Source organism: Zonotrichia leucophrys, chromosome 4 (genome assembly GCF_028769735.1).
Source record: "Zonotrichia leucophrys gambelii isolate GWCS_2022_RI chromosome 4, RI_Zleu_2.0, whole genome shotgun sequence".
NCBI lineage: Eukaryota > Metazoa > Chordata > Aves > Passeriformes > Passerellidae > Zonotrichia > Zonotrichia leucophrys.
The window spans coordinates 1,738,645-1,762,360 of NC_088173.1; the positions used below are offsets into that span (position 1 = coordinate 1,738,645).

Sequence of the window (23,716 nt, forward strand, 5' to 3'; positions counted from 1 at the left end):
ATCACTTCCTTGAGTGACACAGCTGCAGGCTGCTCCACCAATCTCAATTTTTACATGTAGAAACAGAACTTTTGGTACCTTCTGTGGCTGAAAGCAGATTCAGCTGATTATGTTTCATGCCAAGACATTTTGTCCTGTGGTCCCCAGTCAGTGCTGATGTTGTGGGGCACAGCTGTCCCCAGGTGCACTTCTGTCACCCTCTCGCTTGTCTCAAGACCATGTGGTGGTTATGTTCATGCTTGCTCAAGGTGTAAGCAGGAGTAAGAACTGTGTTCATCCTAATGCTTCTGACTGAATTGTTAACTCAGAGCAGCAAAGCAGAGTAAATGCTGACAGGCAATTGTATTTTTATGCTGTAGTCTCCACTGTATGGGAGATGAGTTGGGCACAAGTGGTGTCCTGTTGTTACCTGTTTGTCTACTTTTGGCCACCTCTGCAAAATGTATTTGAAAAGCAAATACAAAGTGTATTTGAAAAGGTTTGCCATAGCACTTCATATCAAATCACACAGAACATGAATGCAGAGATTCTGATCTAATAAAGATCTTGAAAACAACTGAAATTTTAGCTTCTAGCAGAGATAGTTGAGTTTCTGTTAAGCGTGTCTCCAACAGGCTTGACCAGTTTTATGATTTTCTGTTTATTAACAGAGCTACTATTTTCTGCAGTTTCTTCATAAATAACACCACTTACTCAAGGGAGCAATTGTTTTAGATTCAAAATGTCACAATCCTGCTTTCCGTGGAACTACATCCTCTCTGACTTTGCCATTCAGTTATTTAGATTTGCTTTTGCCTTTTTTAGTAAATTCCTAAGAGATCTCATATCAAATATTCTTAGAGATATCATATCAAATATTATATATATATATATATATATATGTATGTATGTATGTATATATATGTATTTCATCATTTAGTAGGGGCTTAGATTTATGAGTTTTCTTTGTTACCTAAATCTTCATCCATAAAAGGTGTATTTGGAAAGAACTGTTTGCCTCACAAGAATCCTCAGTGCTTAGCAAGATGAAGTCCATACTTTCCTTTTTTTCTTTTCTTTTTTTTTTCATATTTTAGGACTTTTTTCAGTCTCTTTCCTAATTTTTCCTGGCGATGATGCACAAATTAAAAGGAATTAAATATGAAATCTGGGTTTTGAACACGAGTAGTGAAAAAAAATGATGCTTGCTCTGAATGACAACCTGAGAAAACACACTTTGAATTCTTCTGCATATTTTTTTACATTTAAATACTAGAATGGTAATTTTAAAGTTTTGCCTCATATTTGCTTGATCTCAAAGTCCTGTATAGTGTCATTCCTCAGAAAACTCACAGACTTCCATCCAACAGCCTCTAATAACCGCCATAAAGTAGAAATGAATCACATTAGGGAAATAAAGCAATCAAGAGGGTAGCAGACAGCCTGCCAAGCAAGGTGAACATCACATCTGATACGTTATTGCAGTTCTGTTGTTCCCACACCTCTGAGCTCTGGGAGAGATGACACATCAAACATGGACTATACATTTTCAGAAGATGCCCTTAGCCTTTTTTTCTTGGCTTCTTATCTAACCTCCTTCAATCAAAGGATCATTATTGTCATTTTGTCATAGCTCAGCTGGCCATTTTCAATTCATGTAATAACAAACTGCTCTGGGCCTCAGATTTTATTGCACTGTTTAAAGGTGGCTCATCCTAGAAGTTTCTCTCATATAGTAGCACATATTGCATAGGTTATTTATTGTGATTGAAACTCTCTGTAAAGTTGAGGAGCATTCAGACTATTTAAAGGGTTTATGGGGTAGGATCCAGAAGGAAGGGACCATCCCACTCTCCTGTTCTCTTGGGATACTGCATGAACATTACAAGTGACCAAGAGCATTAGCTGGGTAAGAAACAGTCTGCATTAAAAAGAATCCTGACACTCACTGGTTTAGCTGAAATCAGTCATGTTCTCCAAAGTTGGAGTTCAGTAGCAGTTAAGAGTCTTTTCCATAATCTCTGTCCAGCTTCTCTCCTCAGTTTAGTCTCCCTAAGTAGTACAGACTTCATCCACAAAGAAGAGGTTTCCTGAGGGAAAACAAAATCTTACTGAAACTTTCTCATACTGTTGGCTAAGTTAATCAGTGCTCATACCTCAGAGACTTCAGATTTTCTTTGCATCAACTGCTGACATTCACACATGAAGGTCATTTAACTCAATGCTTATGTCAGCAGGTAAAATGAGTACTTAACATTGGAGAAAGTTACATTTTACTTAACAAGGGCCATTAGTTTGCTGGGACTGCCCTTATTTGATAGCATTAGAAGGGCAGCAGCCCTACCAAAGACACTGCTTTTCATTGTTCATGTTTTGCAGTTACTTCAAAATAATTGTACTTTTTGCACGCAACTATTTTCTTTCCAGAACACATTAATCATTATTAAATTTGTATCTTTATAGACTCTTAATGTGACAGAAGAAAAATTTGTATTGGATACACTAGCAGGATGCACAGAATATAAATCCATATTGGATGTGGTGGTGAATGCCTTTTATGTTCAGGATGGGAGATACTGCCCCATTTCTGAGCGTAATCTCTATATAGGTAAGTTGCCTCTACAATATCAAATGTGTTTACCACAAAATTTCAAAAAATATAATTTTACTAGTGTAGGTCTTGGTATTATGTTACATTGAAAGCACTGTCATTGTGTTTAGTGCAGTGTGAAGTACAGGACCTTTTCTAATGCCCTAATGAATGTGAAGTCCAAAACCTGAAATTGTTATTTAGTCTGAAATCTTACAGATGTTAACTGGAATTTTACCTAAGAAGGGTAAGATGCAGTTGGAAAATAGGATCAGTGGCTGCAAGAAGCATCTTGGACATTTAGCCATCCTTCAATGATTTCCCTTTATTCTCTTCTATGCAAGCCAGTACCTCTGCCATTCAGATACAGAAATGTGTAACAAATCTCTGTGTGCTGAGGATCACAGCACATCTCACAGTTTCAGACACAGCTGTCTCTATCCATGTGTGGATACTGACCATCACAATGACATAAGTAACTTAAGATACTGCCATCAATTTCCAGGAGTGAGGTCAGTTATTTTCATTTAATTAATTACTTGGGCAGAATCAGTTCTGATACAATTATATCTGATAGTATCCACGCAGTTAATTAGGGTAGTTACTACTCCCAAATTTATTTCAGGTATCGAGAATTACGTGAAAAATTAATTTTAAAAATATTTTCTGCTATTTATTTGATACACACATGCTGAGGTTGATCTGTTAAGTCTCTAAGTAAGTTGGAATCCCAAATACCTCTGTCACTGGTTCTCTAATTCAGATAAGTTCTGAATCTTTGTGGGTATATTTAAAAGTCAACTTAATTCAAAGTGGTTGAAAAATACAAAGAAACATATCTAATATAAATATATCTACATTTTATGTTTTAAAAGCTACTAAATTTTTATTACAATTCTGGTCTCTTCTGTCACAATCTGTAAAAATACAGAAATCTAAATCAAACAACAAACAAAAGGGAGCCAGAACTGTCAAGGATGAAATTATTAGTGTATGGAGTTTATTCTGAATGGTAATGCTTCATTGTCTCCATTTCTCCAGAGCCATGTTTTTCATTGTCTGGGGCACATAAATTATACCTTTAAGCTGAGTGATGCTATAATTGGATTGTCAGGACTGGTCCACTCAAAAGCTTCCATTAATCATAGGCAGAGGGTAGGAACAGAAAATTTTCCTTTATCAACAAGTTGAGAGTCTAAGGTCATTGGCTTACATTTTTTTTAAGCTGCTTGTGATTCCCTTTGCCAAGCTGCATTGACACTTAAATGATCAAAGCTGCTTATAAAGGCTGTTGCTATGTGTGAGCAGATTTGAATTTAATAAAGCTTGTAGGAGTTAAATGTATATTCTGCTAAGACTGATTAAATACATTGCTGAACTAAAGCACATGAGATTGAAGCCTAAAGATACACTGAGCTGGCTGCAGCACATTGGCCAGAATTTCCTGATTTTACATCACAGTTTGGTGGAAGCTAAAACACTGCACTGTAAGTGAAACCTGATTGATCAAAGTGAGTGGGGACAAATGAAAGCTGATACAGGAGCCCATGAACTTTATAGGTCTACTAAAATTTCACAGCACTGACAGTGCCTCTTCCTGTATCATAGAATAGAATCATAAATCATTTAGGCTGGAAAAGACCTCTAAGATCATTGAACTGTGTTCTTGCCATAGAGGGTGCAAGATTCAGGTTTGAAATGTCACAATTTAAAAACTTGATTTTATTCCAATTCAGAAGAAAAACAAAGGTTACGACATTTTAGGAAACATGGTCACTTGTAAAAAAAGCAAAGTAAATACTAGAACTATTACATTTTATGTTTGATTTTTTTTGTTATCTATAAAATGTTGTTATGTATAATAAAGTATGAATTTGTAACAGAAGAGTAAGAGCTGTCCTCTCTGAAAACATTAAAACCAGAGTATGCTAAAAAATTCACTATCAAAACTGTTAAAAATTAAGGTAAGGTAACGTAAATCACAGAGTATGTTGAGTAAAGGGTTATTAGGTATAGTATAGGTTTATTAGAATTGAATATAGGTTTATTTAGTATATTGAGTATAGGTTTATTAGAATTGTCTGCTGTATTTTAAATGTATGTATCTTTTGATAGTTATCTGTTATCTAGCTACTTTTCAACTAGAAGAGATTGGTCTTCAGCACTTCAGCAGAATTGTGAAATCCTTGGACACAGCAAAAATGCAACAGGTACAAAACATTTAAAAAAATAATTAGCTGTTCATTGTCTTTGACTAATCAGACAACTTTTCTCAACTTTGAGAATAAATTAAATTGAGAAATTACTGTTATTTTCTGTTAAAATTCAGAAATTAAATTAGTATTTTTTACCAAAAAACCCTTCAATTTCTTTACTTACAGGGAGATTCTTATATTCAGTCAAAGATCAATTTAAATGTATTTTATATAATCTGAGAAGGTCAAATAATCACATAATTTACAATTGTCCTAAGTTGCACATTCACTCTTGCCTCTGCTCACATTATTTCTTTGATTATTTCTTTCTTTTCTCTGCTCACATTATTTCTTTTTCTTTCTTATTATTTCTCTTCTCACATTATTTCTTTAAAATCAAGTTTTTAAATTGTGAAACTTTAGAGAGGAGATGTTTTTCCATATGCAATGAATCTGTTGAAACTTGCAGTTCCTGATGTTTAGTGTTCTTCTTTCCCTTGAACAATCCACTACCACTTTCATTATCAAGCCTGTTGTGCTTCCATCACTTTTTCTCCTTCCCAAAAAATACTGGCTGGCTTGGAGCTATGCATGTACCAACTGCCCCAGTACAACATGCAGCTGACCAAACCACTGCTGCCAAACAAAAGTGGGACAACAAAATTCTGCTCTGCCAAACAAAAGTGGGGACAACAAAATTCTGCTTCCCTGTCCTTTTCTGAAGTAATGAATTTGGGGTTTCCTCCACTATTTTTTGCTATTTTTTATTGTAACTGTAGAAACATGATTATCTTCTGCTTCTCTTTCAAAATCAAAGTGCCAATTATCTTAAAAGCTAAGTTGTACAGAGGAGCAGAAGGATAAACTGAGCAGCAGTGCTTTCTCATAAGCCCTGTTTTCTCAGGAAAATGGGCTAAAAATTAAATCCCTGGTGACACAGCATCTGTAACCTTTGATTATCTAGATGTTTCAAAGCATAGCCTAAACATGCTGTTTGAATCACAAAGATGGAATTAAAGAGATAGGCAAATATTAATTATTAATACTCAAAAGGCTAAGGTTTATCCTCATAGTGATTACTTTGAATGTTCATGTGGATGCCAGTGTCTCTTTAATGATTAGAGTTGTTTTGCAATAGGGACAGAGTAGGTTAAATTGGTTTTAGATGGACTTACTATGGAATGCTTATTATTAATTCCATTCAGAGACAAAAATTAAATATTTCATTAACAGTTAAAAAGAACAGAGGAGTGGCTGGAAGAATTATCATAATCTGGTAGACAGACAAATCACTCTGTCTAAAATGCTCTCCCAGGCCCTTCTTTGGTAAACATCTTAGCCAGGAGCTACTGGATTGGATGCATCTTGAGCTCATTCAGCTAGCAACACAATTTTCCCACATCATGCCAATTACCTCTTGTTGATTCCATTCATCGAGGTTTATGTGGCTTAAGCAGCAGTGCCCTGATGCTCTGGTTTAGATAATGCCTCTTTCCTTGTCTGGAATAACCCGTTTCTGATAGGGAAGTGCTGCATATTCCAATGCTGCACACCTGCTATCACTGTAGCAGGTGTGACTTGGTTTGCTTAAGTATCTTACCAGATCCTCATCACCATGGCACCTAGATTGCCTTTTTTCTTGTATTAGAACAGTTTCTTTGTCTCCAAAGTGATGCTAGATTAAATTAATGCACCTGCAGCAGAGGGTTTAGCAGCAGCATTTTGTCCCCCCAGCAACAGAGACAAAAGAGCAGAAGGCAGATCTGCAGCCTTAGCAACAAAAGTTATCAGAAATTTGGGAGCCTCCTTCAAGATGCTGACCTCTAGATTCTGCCTGATGACTATTGTGTCTGAGTTCAGTTAGGACACTGAAAAAATATTCACATATATTTATGTAGGACAGATTTACTTCAATTAAAAATAAATTTAGCACATCACAGGATGAGTGGAATTTTCTTCATCATGCAGATAAACCTCACTCAGATGAATAGTCTTCAGGTGAATGATGTCAACCTATGGGAGATTTAAGACCTTTCTCTTAAAGACCTCTATGATGGAATCTATTCAACTCAAAGTCACAGTGTTTCCCTGTGTTTGATGAATGTTCAAATATTTTCATTTAGGCAGAATAACAATGCTGCTTCACTTACACATGTTCATCTGCTTGAACAGCAAATCACAAGGTCTCATTCTGTAATATTAAGAATACATGCAAACATTTTTTATGGTATTACAGAACCATGGGATAAAACTCATTCTTGTAACTTTAGTGTGATTATCCTTTTAAGAAATTAGCCATGCATTGCTGGTTCAAATCTATTTTTGTATTCTCTTAGTCTACATGCTATTCTTCTACATTTATTTTAAAATTTAAGGGTATGTGTCTTAGAGAAAATACACTATTGAAATAAAAAGTTGAAGTAAACAGCTTTGTAATTTCTGAATTGTCTTGTAAAAAATACAAAATACAGAATGTTTTCTTTCTAGCAGTTAAGAAACTGTTTTTTCTGCTCATGTTCTGATTGCTTCTAAAAGCAGTTCTACAGAACTTCTGAGATAATCAAAGGAATATCACTACATAAGAACTGGGCACAGTAATAGAATTTAAGATGAGGTAGGAATAGCAGGACATGATCAGCCTCATGGTGGATGGTGGGTAAAACCTGTCCAAGTTGGATCAATAATGTTTTCAGGCAGTGGTTGATCTGTGTGGAGAAACAGAACATGCTGTTTCCTGCAGTTAATTCCTTAACTCAAGATTCAAAATTTTATATTGTGAATGTAAGCAGTTCAGCTTTGCAAATGCCTACATGGATGTTACGATAATACCAGATGAGGACACTTCCCATTTTTTATTTGTTTTCTAGAAATCTGTATGATCCCACTGTGTAAAAGTGTGTTAAGAATACAAAGTTCAAATTCTCAAAAGTAAGGTATTAATTCAGCCCACCTGTAAAAGCGCATTACAAAACAGTCTTTAATTAGACACATTTGTGTTACTACAGCCAGAGTATACATTAAAATATAAACGTGGGGTACAATTCATTGCTGGTGTAATTCCATCACTTCCAGAAGGGAAATGGTTCTTCATTACCATGCTATCTAAGTAGTGAAAATTTTGCAATGTTCAAGACAGAGGAGTAAGCAGAATAATGCTGTTACCAAATGACTACAAGTGACTTTGCTAAGGAGACAGAGCCTGGTGACATCCAAACAGAAATCTTAGAGAAGCCCCATTCTGTTGCTTTAAAAGCAATGACTGCTGATACTGGGTTTTCCACCTGTGTCTCATATGGCCAAAGACAAAACAGAAATATTAGGGATTTTTCCTAGCAATTCAGTTCACAAAATAGAAAAGTTTCTTTTGTCTTATCACCATCAGTGATAGGGATTATCCATACTACGACTGTGGGTTCAGGCCCACTTTGGTCAGAAATGATGTCCAGTCATCCTACATTGCCATTTGTAATCCCTGCAGTGCCTGGATTCCAGGGCTGTGTTTCAAGAATTCTCTAGTATCATGCATATTGTGGCATATCCTTACTATAGTATTTCTCTGGGGACTGTGACTAAGACAGTACAAAAATATACATCACAGTGTTGATATCTGATTACACAGTTAGATATCAATATTCTCTACCTCAGGAGTACATAATAGCATTTATCAATCACATAATTACCTAATTGTTTTAATTTAGGGGGAAGTGCTAGTAATCAGTACAGGACTGGAGCTGCTGTAGGAAGTCTCAAACTGTAACAGCCAGCTGTTAAATACAGCACTAGAAATCACTGGATGCCTTTATTATAGTTTCATCTGCCTTGAAGAATTAGTTGAGTTGCTTTGTGAAAGATAGTTACAGCTATTATGACAGAGAGTCAGTGAGAGCTGAAACAGCAATTCAGAGATGTGGTTTCACAGTGGACAACTGACTGAACCCTTTGAGGATGGACTGCGATGTAGAAGAGGACACAGAGAGGGAGGAGTTCAGCTTAATGGAAGCTAGTGGAAAAAAAAAGGGAATATTTACAAGTGACCACCTGTAGTATTTCTATTTCTGTGAGCTCTCTGAATACCTAGAAATTTGAAAGCAGGTCAAACCTCAGGGTCTGTTATATTTTAAGTGTATCAGCTTATGATCAATACTGTATTATAGTCCCTGTATACACACTTGTCTCCATGGGTTTTTATAAACTTCATGTATAGTCAGGGTTTCCCATGAGATCTGTGCTGTGGTAGGGGATATGTTCACTGTAATCACACCAGCTGCTGGGATACCTGGATGTGCAATTTTGTTACAATCACTGGTAGAAGCAGTGTCTACACCGTGCATCCTTTCTGGTGGAAGTCAGTCTAGACTTTTGACATTGTATTTACACATTGCAGAAGTACAAATTACTGTTAGGTGACAAATTAAATCCAATATGCATGTGCTACAATGGAAGATCCTCTGTAAGGACAATGAATGACTTTCTAGACCAATGGGATGACTTGCATCCCTCACCATATGCTTATTAAACACCACAGAACCTGGAAGCATCAACAACCCAACTTCTTCACAATTCAACACTTAGTTTATAATCAAGCTTTTAGGGATAAAAGAACGTCTTTTGGATGGTGTGTTGGTAAGCTGACACCTGCAAATTTAGGGAGCAGCAGTAGTTTCTAGACAAGAATGGAAATCCAAGGGGGTAATATTAATTTAGTCCTGTAGTGCTGGTCAGTCTTTTGACTACCAAAAGCACAGTAGATTAAAATATGGCTAAATTCAAAGGTTAATTCCTTGGAAATGGAAAATACTATGGATTTCAAGTAGCAGGTTTTCTAAATCTGTTGGACATCTGCAGCAAACACCTTGAGTCAAATCTGAGTTGTTTGTAGCTGAATTATTCACAAAGTTCTGAAGCACCTTGGGCCTGGCACCACATTTGAATTACAAACTCCTTGGTAGTTCTGCAGAACTAAAAACTCAATACAAAAAATTCCATGGCTCTGTGTAAAACAACTTAAGGTGGGGCTCATGCTAAGTCTAATCTAATAAACTCTGCAAGTCTCCATTTGAAGCTTCTCTAAGTGACAGTGCACTGCTTCCCAGTATGTCTCATAATGTCAAAATTATTTAGTGGACCTTTTTGCTTTTACTGTGATTATTTCAGTGCCATACTTGTACTTTCATTTCCAATAATTTTAATGGAAAAGCTAAGGTTCAAGTTTGGAATTTATATTGCTGTAAATGCTGCAGGCTGAATCTGAATGCCATTTTTCAAGAGTGTTTCAAAAGGCCATTTGAATACTTCAAGATTTAAAGAAAGGCTTTTGACCTTCTGGTGAACTGGAGTGGCAAACAAAAGTTCAAATGTTAGTTGTTATTTCTCCAGCATGTAGACCCCTATAATGTATAAGTGTGCCAAATTTCAGTCTTTTCTTTTAATGGGAATATGCCATTAAAAGAAAAAGCCACATTGTATAGCATTTACTATAGTTTTCCCCAATTATCTCTGCCCAGTTCCCAGGAAGCTGAAAAGAATTTAAATCATTCAGGTGCAGTGTCTGGCCTGACATATTTCTTGGCTTCATGGGTCTTCTGGTTCTAGATAATCAGAAGTCCACTTGGGTATATTAGACTCTGAAACTCTACTGTAAAATTATACTAAAATCAGTGTATTCCAGTAGTAATTAATTTTGGATAAAACCTGTAGGGGGATACAGTATGGGTAAATGAAGGTGGTATAGAATGTAATCATATCCCCTAAAGAGTTGCAGCTGAACCAATTACCAAAGATTAGGAGCAGGCCTGATGTTAACAGGCCACAGCTGTAGCCAATAAGAACAGCATTATAAAAGAGCGGATTGATGGGAACTGGAGTGAGATGATTACTGCAAAGATCAGGAAGAGTCAGTGCTTAGAGGAGCTGCCTATGAGAAACATCAAGGAGGTATGAAACTCTGGTGGTATGGAATCCTTGCACTATAATGATAGTAGAAATCATGATATGTAAAACAACAAAAGCCTTTTTTTTTTCACAATGTTTGAAGAGAATTAAAGATGAATCAACACATCTCTATGTTGGAGCTTGTAGTTTGTTTTTTGTTTTGCCATGAAAAAAAATTTTTAGTATCTAAAAGTGTCTCACAAAATAGAGCTAAAAGAGATGGGACTGTCCACCAGCTAGTAAGAACCAAAAAATACAAAGCATCTGTGTTTGTAATTACAAGGTCAAATACAAGCAAGTTCTTCAGCAGTGTTTGTTGTAAAAGCAACTGTCTTTTTGGAGTCTTATATACACCATGTCTCAAATATTCATATTTAAAAGGAACAACTTATTATTAGTTTCTTAGGTTCTTCTTCAATGACTTGCACCTGAACACATGGATAAAAGATGAATGGAGTCACATCTATGATTCTGTGTATGTGAAAGAGAACTTGATTGATCCACTGCTAAGGTAAGTAGTGTTTAAGTAGCCTCTGGCCACCTCCAAGTTTAAAAGCTGGGGAAAGCTTCTCCTGAAAGCTCATATTTCTGTTAAAGTGTTTCTCCTATTGAAGTCACTTGAAACTCTCCTTGTCTTCACAAGACTTTAGCAAGCCCTTTTACTTACCCAGAGGCAAGGTTCTCTCTCAGGAAAGTCCTTTCACAGCTGTTGTACATTTGCTTCCTAATGCTCCTGAATAGATAAAACATCATCTTCTGGAAAAAAGTAAAATAAAATGTTCAAGTTATCTTGGAGTTGTGCCTTATCAGTCACTTCAACATCTGTATGGCGTTAACTATTTTTAAAAAGTCTGACTTCCCTGATTGTGGCTTTATGCGCAGATTTGTTTGTATTGATGGTCATAAAATCCTTTCTGAGCAAATCAGATAAACATATAAGCAAGTATTTTAAAGTTATTTATTTACACAGTTGCAGCATCATTTAACAGCTTAAATGCTCTGAGGTGCAACAGCTCATTGGTTAGGTGGTGATATGGTAGCAACTCTACCCTTGCCAAACTGGAACATTTTCATGTGGAGAAATAGTAGCTCTGCAGCCTAGTGGGTCACTTTTTATTCTCATTTTTCCCTAGAACAGGTAAATTACACCAGTGTGGCTGCAGTCACACATCCTTCTCAATGTGGTATAGATTAACCCAGATGATGGCAAAAAATGTTCGACAAAAACATGCCTTGAACAATATCAGCTGAAAAGGAGTTTTGCATCTGGATCTGTCATATCAAAGTCCCTAGAATAATCCTTTCATACTTTGTAGTTTATTAGTGCTTTAGCAAATATATAACATATATTTGGTTTGCACTAATCTGAGTTCTACAGGGACCACAAGGATATATCTGAAGTCAGAATTTGACTCAAAATATTCCATTGTAGTGATTCTAGTTATACTAAGTGCTTAGAATAGTATAAAAATACAGCTAGAGAGGTATGGAGACACACATGCATACCCACGGAGCTCTTGCACATGCATGCAGGCTGAGGCTTAGGCCACTGCTTGTTTCATTAACACCAAGTTGATTGCAGCTGTCCTTCACAGTCAGTTACACTCAGAGTCATGAACCCATGTTTTGCCTGGAAGTGGCAAATGTAAGTTATACAAGAATGTTCAAGACTAGATTTGGTTACTGAGTTTGAAACATCCTTCAGGGGTCTGAGGATGCAGTGATGAATTTAGTCAGTTCAGTGGCTGCAATTCTTTTAAATGTGTCTTTGTGTTTCTCTTTCTAATATCAGTGAGGTTAATATAAAGAGTCTTATTTATTTTAGTGGAGCTTCATTACTTGCATAAGTTACTTGCAAGCCTCACCCTGTAATAACAGTAACAGAATAACAGTCATATAAACAATTTACTGTAAATTTTCATTGTCATCTGCTTTTTAAGTTCTGGGGAAGCTCCATTGCATGTGTAATATATAAGGATATAACATATATAGAGGAAGAACATCTGGCTTGAAGCTGTCACTGTAATTAGTCTGTGATACCCTGTTTATGTTTTATCTTTAGTCTGTATCTTACTGTCAATCCTTAGAAGAAGTCTGAACCTTATTACAAGCCCAAAGCCACAGAAATCAAAATCTTCTTGGCTGCCCCCAGGGCTCACTGAGGGTTCATTTGATAATTCACCAAACTCCTTGGATCTTTCTGTTTTTTCTGTTAGAACTGCCTGTGCTCTAAGATGGATCTGCATGTTCTCTGTTGGTACTCAGACCATTGTTCATAATCTCTTCATCTAAGTGTGTGAAGTGTGCAATTAGCCTATAGCAGCTGCTTTTCTGACCCCTAATCTGTCCCTGCCACAAAACCAACTGGCCAGATAGATAGTTGTTTATTCCATAAAAACTGTGGCTATTTCACCACTAGTCATCTGGGTGGACAGCATCTATCAAGAGGTGAAATAACAGAGTGTAGCTAAATCCTGAGTACGGATACATAGGTTAGTTTTAATAAAATTGAATGGCAGAAAGCATTACAGAATTTGCACCAATGCCAACCTCATCTACTGTTTGTATGAAAGAGAAAAATAAAATAAACTTGAAAACTCTGGGTTTATTTGAAGGTGGCAGCCAAAAGTGCAGCAACTGATTGAAAAGCTCACAGATAATTTAAGTAATCGTTCCAGCACTGTCAAGACTTCAAGAGTCACTCAGCCAAAGGAATTTAATTTGACTGCACCCAAGCCACGTGCCATTCCTCCACCTTCACCAGCACCTCTGCCAGAACTGCCTAAAAGACAACCTGTAAGTTGGTTTATTTTTTGAAAGACACTAAATTTCATGTATGCTTTTGCACAAAATGGTAGGGGAGTTAATAATCTAAATTTAGGGTTTTTTGCAAATGAGTTCTCATTAAAATAAATGGAGAAGCAGTTTTGCTGGAAATGAGATGGACTCTAGGTTTGCAGCTCCTCCTTGAAGGTGGAATTTTATTTGTCATAATGCTGAATCTCTAAAATTAAAGCTTTCAGTTTAAATTTATTGCTCATGTAAAAATGAGACTAGATTTGTCTTTGGAATGCTAAGTTATTTTACTTATTGTCTCAGATTGTGATTTAGTTACACTGGTACAAATCAGTACCACAGCTGATGTTATCTCATGGGGTAAAGCAAACAGGATCTGGGATTAAGCTAGTATGAGTAACTTAATAAAGACTGCAAAATCATCTGTATTTAAATACAGTGGGAAGTGAGCTTAGAAATCATAGATTTGGGCATTATCTGCCACCTTGTATTAGCACTTCAGGTTTTAAATAATACATGTGTTGAATGCTCTTAGAGACCATTTACATCTCAGGATGGCAGAGCAATTTAATGGTAGTGTGTTATATGGTTAATGGGATTTTACATTGAAACAGCTTAATACCAGGCTCTGAAAAACTGCATTTAATAACTACTTAATCAGTATAGGAATGAGTCATGTTGCTGTCATTTTAGAACTTTGTGCTGTGCAGCCCCTCTTAGAATAAATTTGCTTTAATGCAGATGCATTTAGTGAAGTTCATTTGTGTTGTTTGGATTATACTAAATTTGGTTTACTTTCTGGCCAGTTTACTTTGCAAATTTAAAGCTTGTGTGAATCTAAAACCATTAGTGTAGTAGTGACATAACTTCTATTCATTTCTGTACCTCTCTCAGCAAATTAAGCTTCACTTTACTTTGCCACATTGTTGCCAGTATCACCAGTTTACCTCTTGAAATGAACAGAGACTGAAAACACAGCTCACATGGCAGGAGAGGGTCAGTAAGGTGAGACCCAGCCATACTGTGGCTCCTGCATGCAGGAGGGTTCTGTGTAATTTAGAGGAGCATAAAGAAATACAACTCTTCCACATTACATCCTATGATCTGCTGCAGAAATGTTCTCATCCATTTTCTCACAAAAGTGTTCATTTTATGAAATACCAATTTTTTTACTCATGAGTCTCATGCACCTGTCAAAGAATTTGTCACATGGTTTATCAGCAGGGACTATTGTAGCCACAACCCACAGTTACTGCTCCTCATTGGAACAACTGTACAGAACTATATGGAGGCAGCTGGAATTTGAGCAATAGGTTATTGTATCCCTGTGCTGCAATTAGTTCATTCTGATTAGCAGGATTATTATATTTTTAGGTATTGCTTTCTAGCACTACCTTATTCCAGGCATTTGTTTCCAAGTAAGAGGAGATGTGTCACATAGACTGGGTCAGGAGCTGGGATGGCACTGGCATCCTGTGTGCTGGGCACACACTGCCTTCCCAGGGGAGTGCTGGGCTGTGGGTTATTGCAGAGGGCAGGCCAGTTGTCCTTGTGACCTGTAAGGAGATGGGATTCCCTGTGGCATTCACATTCTCTGAAAAAAATCCCTTTGCCCAGGATTTTTCTCCTGGGAAGCTGAGAAGCCTCAGAGAGAGGGAAAACAATTTTCATCTCATTTGCTTCTCCTGTATTTTGTTCATGTGGAATGTGTTTGGAGATTGTTTACCCACAGGTGATTGTTTCATTGGATTCTGCTGTGAGTTGTTTTCACTCTTTGGCCAATTGGGCCCAAGCTGTGTCAGGACTCTGGAAAGAGTCACGAGTTTTCATTATTATCTTTTTAGCATTCAGTAAGTATCCTTTCTGTATTCTTTAGTATAGCATAGTGTTCTTTAATATAATATAGTATCATAAAGTAATAAATTAGTCTTCTGAGAACATGGAGTCAGATGCATCATTCCTGCCTTCATCGGGGCATTCCCTGCAAATACAGTTAATTCCCCACTGGCCTTGGAAAGTAACTGGCCTTGGGGTAACATAGCCCTAGAAGTTTAGAATAATCATTTATCATCATAAATGTTCATCAAAAATGGGAGTCACTTGTAGGGGAATAGAATATAGGTAAATAAAGGTAGTATAGAAAATAATTGTATCCCTAAAGAGTTGCAGCTGAGCCAATTACTAAAGATTAGGAGCAGGCCTGATGTTAACAGGCCACAGCTGTAGCCAATAAGGAGAGTGTTATAAAAGAGTGGATTGGTTGGTTGAGGGAACTGGAGTCAGTGGCTGCTGTGAGGGCAAGGAAGAGTCAGTGCCTGGAGGAGCTGCCTACGAGAAACATCAAGGAGGTACAAAACTCTGGCAATATGGAACCCTTGCCATGTAATGAATATAGAACAACAGTCACTAAGTTAAAAGGAAAAACATTTTAGTTTTGAGATTTAATTATAAAACAATTCACTTCAAATATTTGGTCTAAAGGTTATAAATTCATGTCTCCAGTGGCCTTGGCACACATGCACATGGATGCAGACACAAGAGTGCCCATATGCATGCACACATTCACAAATACAGTCCTACAAGGAACAAATGAGTGCTTTACCTTGAGGTGTGCAAAGGAAACAAATGCAGACAGGTGCCTAAACCTGATAACATGCAGAATTATTTAGACACATTCAACTTTCTTGGGTATCTTGGCCTAGAGTACTAAAATCCATTCTTTTAATATCAGCACTACATTAAGATAAGATTATGCAATTATTTTATTTTAAAATTTGCTATAAACCAGTTGTATATTAAAAACAAAGGCTTCACTGGGATATTATTGTAACACCATTCAGCCAAATTTAATGTATTTTTTAGATATTTTTTCTATTATTTCAGCTGGGCTTCATGAGTGAAGCCACTGATTGTTTAAAATAATTAAATGAGTGAAATAATTTAGCCAGTAGAGAGGATTCTGTTTGCAAATAACAGACCCACCAATATATTTGTGATCTTATCTATAAAAGTAGCAACACATAATAAAATAGCATTGCATTAGCTTTCCCTTGTCCATTTTATGACAGTAACTTTAAAAAATAGAAGAGTAATGAGCATCAAAGTTCAAAGTGATTATTCATTTTTCTCTTCTTTAAACATCTTGTAGTAGCTGCTCCCTAAATGATCTCCTGGTTAAGGGATTTCCCACAGGCTATGTGAGGCTGACCACTGCCGGGAGAGGGAAGGCAAAGTTGGTCTCTCTTATTCCCAATCCCCTTTTTCACATTTGGATTAATTAGGTACAGTTTGGCCTTTTTTATCTCTGTTGCTTAATTTACAATTTATTTATAGTGACTTTTTATCCTCTTCCAACAATTGGATAATAGCTGTACTGTCTGGCTATCTGCTTGTACTCATCCCCATGGGCTAAATCACAATGCAAAGAATGTTTTTGAAACAGCTGATGGAAAAGGCTCCTCCTTCAATTACTTGGAATAAGCATAGCAGTTTCTGAGGAGAGATTTTCAGCTTACTCTGGCAGATGAGTGCAGTTTGCAGGTAAAGCACATGAGTAGGAAGAAGAGTGAAATAAACTGATATTCACTGCCTGTGGAACCCTTTGCAGATCATCTGGGCTTTCATTTCTCCATCTCTAAAAGCATAATAAAAATTCTTAGGTACTTCTGGGAAATACTTTCACTGCTACTTCACTTTAAAAGCTCACAAGAATACTTGAGCAGTCTCACCAGTGCATTTAATTGCTAGCTTCTTCTGTTTGTGCATTTGTTTTACCTGTAGATCAAGATGTTGCATAGCAAAGGCAGTGGAAAGTCCATCAGGTTCATGATTTTTTCAAGTGTAGTTCATTATATAGACCAACAAAGCTAGATGGGATTCCCATGTTCCTTGAACTGACCTCCAGTACAAGACAGAATATATATTTTCCCCATTAGTTCTGTAACTTTTAATTGATCTAGCACATTTTTAGCAAGATAAATATTTAGGCAGGTGCCCAGCAAACTGTCAGACTCTCTCACCCACTCCTCTCAAGGAGACATCCAGTCTTTTTTCAGAGCTTACTCTGGGATAAATTTATTGCTCAAGCAAATACAGAAATCAACCTGAAGTCCCATTGTCCTGCTGGTCCAACTGACAGCCAGTCCTGTCCTGCTCATTTTAGCTGACATGTGATTGCTTTCCCAGCCCTTTGACTGATGCTGAAGGGACCCTCTGAGTTCTTTACCTGCCAAACATTTAACCCACACCTCCAAAGGTTTTCCCTTACAAGGACATTGGGACAGCCATGGTAAACCAAAGGCCCTTTTTGCCCAGTGTCTTTTCCCAGCAGTGCTTAAACACTGAGCTCTGGGAAGACCAGAGGGATGGAACATCTGCTTTTCTCTAGCTTCCTTCTCAGGGTCCCACCATTCAGCTCCAAGACCTCTTCAGTTACAATGAAGTTCCTGGGTATTTATTAAACTTCAAAGGATTTCACTTCCCTGAACTTCTTTGGAGTCTGTAACTTGTTCCTACCACCACACACAGTGCCACTTTATAGCTTTACTTTATTCAGCTGCCCTATCTGGCTGCTGTTGCTGTGAAAGTCAGGTTTATGAAATGCCAAACAGAACTGTTCCCATTCTGGAAATATTTTTCTCCCCTTGATAGGGCCTATAGGATTTATTATTGCTTTAGCCTTTCTTGAATTACTTCCAATATTGTCTGTCTTTCTGGTCTTTTGAGCAGAGGTTATGTTATATTGAATAGAACTGAAAAGTTGGGTAGCTCCAACTAATTGGAATCTGTCCCTGTCTTCTAGAGTGACACTAATAGAAAAGAATCAATATTTTAAAAAATTAACTGCTGCTGTTCTCCAGTAAAAGTGGATGAGCTTTTTTTGCCTGCAAGAATGTGTCACTTGGAATGTTTTATATCCCCTATTCTAGAGATTTTTGTCTTTTAATATAGGTTCCTCCAAGCATCTATAAGCCTCCAAAGGAAAGAAAGCAACTAGAGGAAATCAAAACAAAAAATATCCAAAAAGCAAAAGTAAGTGTATTTTGTTCTTCTTCTATCCTTTCCTTTCTTCTAAACTAGTTTTTCTTTATAGTTTTATCTTCACAAATCTTCAGCTTTATCTGAAATATATCTGCTTTTGCAACTAAAAGATTAAAAAATTAAATTAAAAATTTAAAAATTTTTAATCATAAAATAATAAAATTAAAAAATTAAAAATTAAAAACATTAAAACTAAAAACTAACCTTTTCTCTAGAGTCATGAAGTTTCTATCCTCTGCTCTGTTTTAGCACTCTTTTTCCCACCTTCTTTATTTTATTATTAATAGTCCACGACAAGGTTCACCTTTTACTCACTATAAGTACCATATGGAAAATTTTGCAAGCAGCCATATAAAGTAGCAGCAACATGATTACTTTTTTTTCTTCACAATGGTCCTTCTAGTCCCATGGACATGTGCATATATAGGGTATTCACTTATTTATTAAGGCTTCAAATTACAAAATTCAGTATTTTTGAGGGTTTTTTCTGTAATAACTGAAAAATAACCATGTTATTCACTTTTTAAAAATACCAGCAGATTCTGACTTCTTTTTTGTGCAGACTTCATACTCTTACATATTCTTCATACACTGCCTTCAACAGACTGAGCATGAGGTTATCCTGGTTTGTAAAGAAACAGAGTACATGGTCTGTGTGTTAAGACAGCAGGAGAAGGGAGGGCCTGGAAAAAACAGCTCTAGCTATTTGATCCAAACTTTGACATGAATCTTGTTCAATGAGGCAGCTCATAGTTAAAGCAGATTGTTGTTGTCTTCTCTTTGGAAAGCAATTAATTAAATGCCCATTTCCACTTTCTTTCTCCATTCCCAAACTGTTGTCACCATATCCAATCAAATAACAATATAAACTTGATAAAAGGTATGCCATGTGGCTCCTGTTTATCAGGACTCTCCCACCCCCATTCTGAAAATGCCTGACTGGTTTTTACTACCCAATACAAGTCTATTCATTACTGGCTGTCCTCATGTCCATGTGAAAGGGACACTGAATTCTGTTCCTAAACTATGGTGAAAGCTATAATGTGTGACAGATTCTGACTATGCATTCCTTTTGCTGGTCCATCACGTTACCTATGCTTGATATTTCTTTATAAAACAATACAGCATGATTTTTTTATCCTTTTATAGTTTCCATATCGTGGGGAAAGCACATCTATTTGTCTGTGTGCTTATTTCCATGTTAAAAACTTTCTAGAAAAACTGGGAAAGAAAAGCTAAATATCACAGTGCCTATACCATTAAAAATCTATGACAACTGTAAAATCACTTAGCAACCAACCACATTCTTCAATAAAGAAAATGCATTCATACGAGAAACAAAGATAAACCACTACAGAAATTATAGCTGCAGTAACAGCAGTTTTTTGTCACTTCTGCAATGCTATTAAAGGCATTCAGACCATTCACAAAGGTCAATTCCCTAGACTGTTTTCTAAGCAAGCTGAAATGATGGGTGCTAGCAGAAATTTGTATGAAAAATGCCATTTGTTTCATAGCATTTCTGCAGAAGCTGTAAGAACCACATCTGAGCAACTGTGAGGAATGAGAACACTAGAAGCCACACTCTAGACAGTTATAGAAACACTGATGTTATCAGCTGCTGCCCAGAAAGCCATTAGAAAATCTAGCCATTGTTTCACAGCTTTGATTAGAGATTTGGTTTACAAACAAAATAAATATCAAAAAAAATGAAAATATGATTGCCTGTAATTCCCTGTATAATGACTTGGCTTTAATGCCAGGAGTGTGTCTATTGAATCAGCCCTGGTGGAGTGATACCCTGAACATAATTCTCTAATGTAGCTCAAAACCAAAGCCATGGTGTTGTCAGCAGTCTGAAAACAGTTCCTGCCAATGGTACTGATGTGGCATAATATGATATAATTATGATATTTATGATTATGATATTTTTAAACTGGTATCTGGACAAGCAGCATGTTTCATTATGGGCAGGTCTATCAAAGGCCTGATGTCCTGTGCAAAGGATACATCCAGGCAGAACCATGTAGAGAAAATCAATACTTGCTTACTTCAGGTCTTTAATCAGGAGTGAAAATGTATGTAAATACTAAGTCAAGCTTTTGGAATTCATCTTGGGACCAGTGTTGTTTCTCATCTCCATTAATGACACAGATGAAGGGACTGGGTGCACCCTCAGCACGTGTGCAGCTGACACACCTGAGGGACAGGACTCCATCCCCAGGGACCTGGACAAGCTCCACAAGTGGCCCATGGCAATCTCATGGGCTCTAACAAGACCAAGTGCTGGTGCCCCAGGGCAGCTCCCAGTGCCAGCCCAGGCTGGGGATGAACAGATCCAGAGCAGCCCTGAGAAGGACCTGGGGCTGCTGTGGCTGAGGGGCTGGACATGACCCAGCCATGGGCACTCCCAGCCCAGAAACCTCCCTGTCCTGGGCTCACCCAGAGCCCGTGGGCAGCAGCTGAGGGAGGGGATTCTGCCCCTCTGCCCACTCAGGTGAGACCCCACCTGCAGCACTGCCTTCAGCTCTGGGGCCCCACCACAGAGGACATGGGCCTGTTGGAGCAAGTCCAGAGGAGGCCACCAAGAGGGATGGAGCACCTCTCCTATGAGGGTGGGCTGAGAGAATTGGGCTTCTTCAGCCTGGACAAGAGAAGGATTCAGGGTGACCTAACTGGGGTCTTCCAGTACCAGAAGAGAGCCCACAGGAAGGATGGAGAGAGACTTTTTACAAGAGCAGGGAGTGACAGGATGAGGAGGGGTGGCTTCAAACTGCAGGAGGGAAGCTTTGTATTAGATATTAGGAAGAAATTCTTAACTGTGAGGATGGTGAGGCACTCACACAGGATGCTTAGAAAAGTTATGGATGTATTTAAGGCCAGGTGGGAGAGAACTCTGAGCAACCTGGTCTAGGGAGAGGTGTCCCTGCCCATGGCAGAGGCTTTGGAATGAGACGATCTTTAAGTTCCCTTCCAACCCATCCCATTCTATGATTCTGATGATAGTGGCTGAGGCTATAAGACTTTTTGAGACTTAAAATTACTCTTGGAGAACTTTGATGTACCACACTCTTTAAGAGAATTGTTTTAATTTTAGGATCTGCTCCTAGAGGCGAATACTAACCAGTTCAGGTGTGCAACCATCAAGCCTGAAAAGAGAGAGGTATGGTGCAAAACACATGCTGAAAAATTCCCCAGTAGGGAGATGAAATATGACTGGAGTATTTAAAGATATCTTAGAGTATTTAAGTATATGTTTATTTGGGCTTAGGAATTTTGTGCTATGATTTATTGCTGTAGTGTCATTTCACATCCCTATTCCTGCATTTGCCTCTTTTTATGCATAATGTACAACCCCCTTTTCTTATACTTCTGGTGCTGCTTTATAATTTTCCTAATTTTGAGACAACCTTTCTGGGAAACTGCTCCAACAAATCTCCAAACTGGCAATATTTCTCTAAATCCACATATTATTTTTCCATTAACTTTGATGCCACAGAGCAGCCAAGCTGAGGGAATAATGGTCCCATTCATACAGAATCCTTGCTTTGGTTGATTCCCAGTTCACAGTTAAGTCACCAATCTATGTATGTAATATATTCATTTCAGCATCAGTGCTGCATATTCTATTCACTCTGTTCATCCCCATGATACCAGACAGTTTCACATCAGTATCTATAGCTAACATCATTCAATTAATAAGTATCAGTAGAATTCTACCACTAATTAATAATTCCATGAAGTGTGTTTGACATCCTTTTTTGGCCTCTTAGTATCTATTTCAGTTGAAAGATGAATATATTCATATATATATGTAAGTAATATTTCATAGTCAAAGAAATAATCACTGTTACTTTAGCATTATTTAGTCAATATTTGGACCTACCTTTGTATGTTCATACTCCCACTAGGTTGGGTGTACATAGCAAGTTTTTGTGTATTTTACACTTCCAAAATATGTAGAATTTTTTACTCTACAAAGAATATTTGATGAATATTCATATGTTAGTTTTGATAAATACCTAATATATTTTGCTGAGTAATTGAAAATTTGTTTTTGAAATGAAATAATGTATTTTTGGTTTGAACTACAGAACATACATGACAGTATGGAGAGCAAACCAGTGTTCAAGGCTCAAAAGATCCAAAGCAAGGTGAGTAACCTTTAAGGAACTGTTGTCAAATGTACTTGAAAATTTGACACAAGTGCAAATCTTGTCATGATGGAAACTCGACTTGAACCTGTGTTTTTACACTAAGGTGTTTGGCCAGAAGCATGGCATGGATTGGGTCTATGGTTCATAGATTTTGTCCTATGCACCATTAATAATCCACAAAGACATGGTCAGGGAGTGACAAGAGCAGGGCTACTCCATGATGGAAGAGAAAGAAGGAGCCAAAAGTGATGAAAGCACAGGCAGTGCCCTCACCATGCAGGACACACTGTCTGATGTGAGGAGGTTGGTGGCAGTGATGGGTTCTGCTGATAGCAAGTCACCTTTGGACAAAACAAGGCAACAAGTCAGGTCTGGCTGGGGTCCACCCAGAAATCCAGTCAGGAGACAAAGCTACAACAGCAACTGAGGTCAGGAGACAGAAATGGAGACACAACCAGGAGTAGAATTCCCAGCATAATGGAAACTGAAACCCGTCTGAGTCTAACTGGGGCTCCCAGGCCAGTGAGCAGATGGTGTGAGTGGAGGTCCTGGGTGAGACTGGTCAGGGAGATCACACCCTTTTGGTTTCCTGAGGTAAACTGTGTGTAGTTGCACAATGTAACCATATTGCCTTAAAAGTGTTTTCAGTTACAAAGGGAGAAGATTTTATGTAAAATAGTATGAAAAGAGAATTTTCCCCAGCAAAAAAAAAAGAATTGTGAAACCTTGGTTTAAGAACTCAGCATAAGGACAGAACAGTCTTGCATCAGTACATCACTGTTTCAAAATGAGATCCTAAAGAATGCTGAGCAATCATTCCAGCTAATGACTGTCTGATACACAATATACAATCAGGCTGGATGCTTGCCTTGTTTCCTTCAGACACATACTGAGGTCATGAAATCCACTATCCTGATTGCTTCTCTTGTAGAATTTTCAAGGGTCAGAGAATTGTAAACATGAGAAAAGAACTGTTCAGCCTTAACAGTGGAACACTTGAAATTTCACATTGATGTTTCTGCAATAAC

At 37.5% G+C, this 23,716-nt stretch overlaps 2 protein-coding genes across 2 annotated transcripts in view; one reads left to right on the forward strand and one right to left on the reverse strand.

Moving 5' to 3' along the window:
* The window catches only part of ZFYVE28 (zinc finger FYVE-type containing 28), a 180,132-nt gene extending 168,755 nt beyond the window's left edge, over nt 1-11,377 (reverse strand). The window contains exon 1 of the mRNA XM_064710207.1: nt 11,363-11,377. The gene's annotated coding sequence lies outside the window, so the exon portion shown is untranslated. The remainder of the gene's footprint in view (nt 1-11,362) is intronic.
* CFAP99 (cilia and flagella associated protein 99) overlaps nt 1-23,716 on the forward strand; it is a 53,905-nt gene that overhangs the window by 11,365 nt on the left and 18,824 nt on the right. The window contains exons 3-9 of the mRNA XM_064710210.1: nt 2,443-2,587; nt 4,685-4,779; nt 11,094-11,206; nt 13,311-13,491; nt 18,442-18,522; nt 21,629-21,694; nt 22,626-22,685. Of these exons, the coding sequence (XP_064566280.1) occupies nt 2,443-2,587; nt 4,685-4,779; nt 11,094-11,206; nt 13,311-13,491; nt 18,442-18,522; nt 21,629-21,694; nt 22,626-22,685 (741 nt within the window). The remainder of the gene's footprint in view (nt 1-2,442; nt 2,588-4,684; nt 4,780-11,093; nt 11,207-13,310; nt 13,492-18,441; nt 18,523-21,628; nt 21,695-22,625; nt 22,686-23,716) is intronic.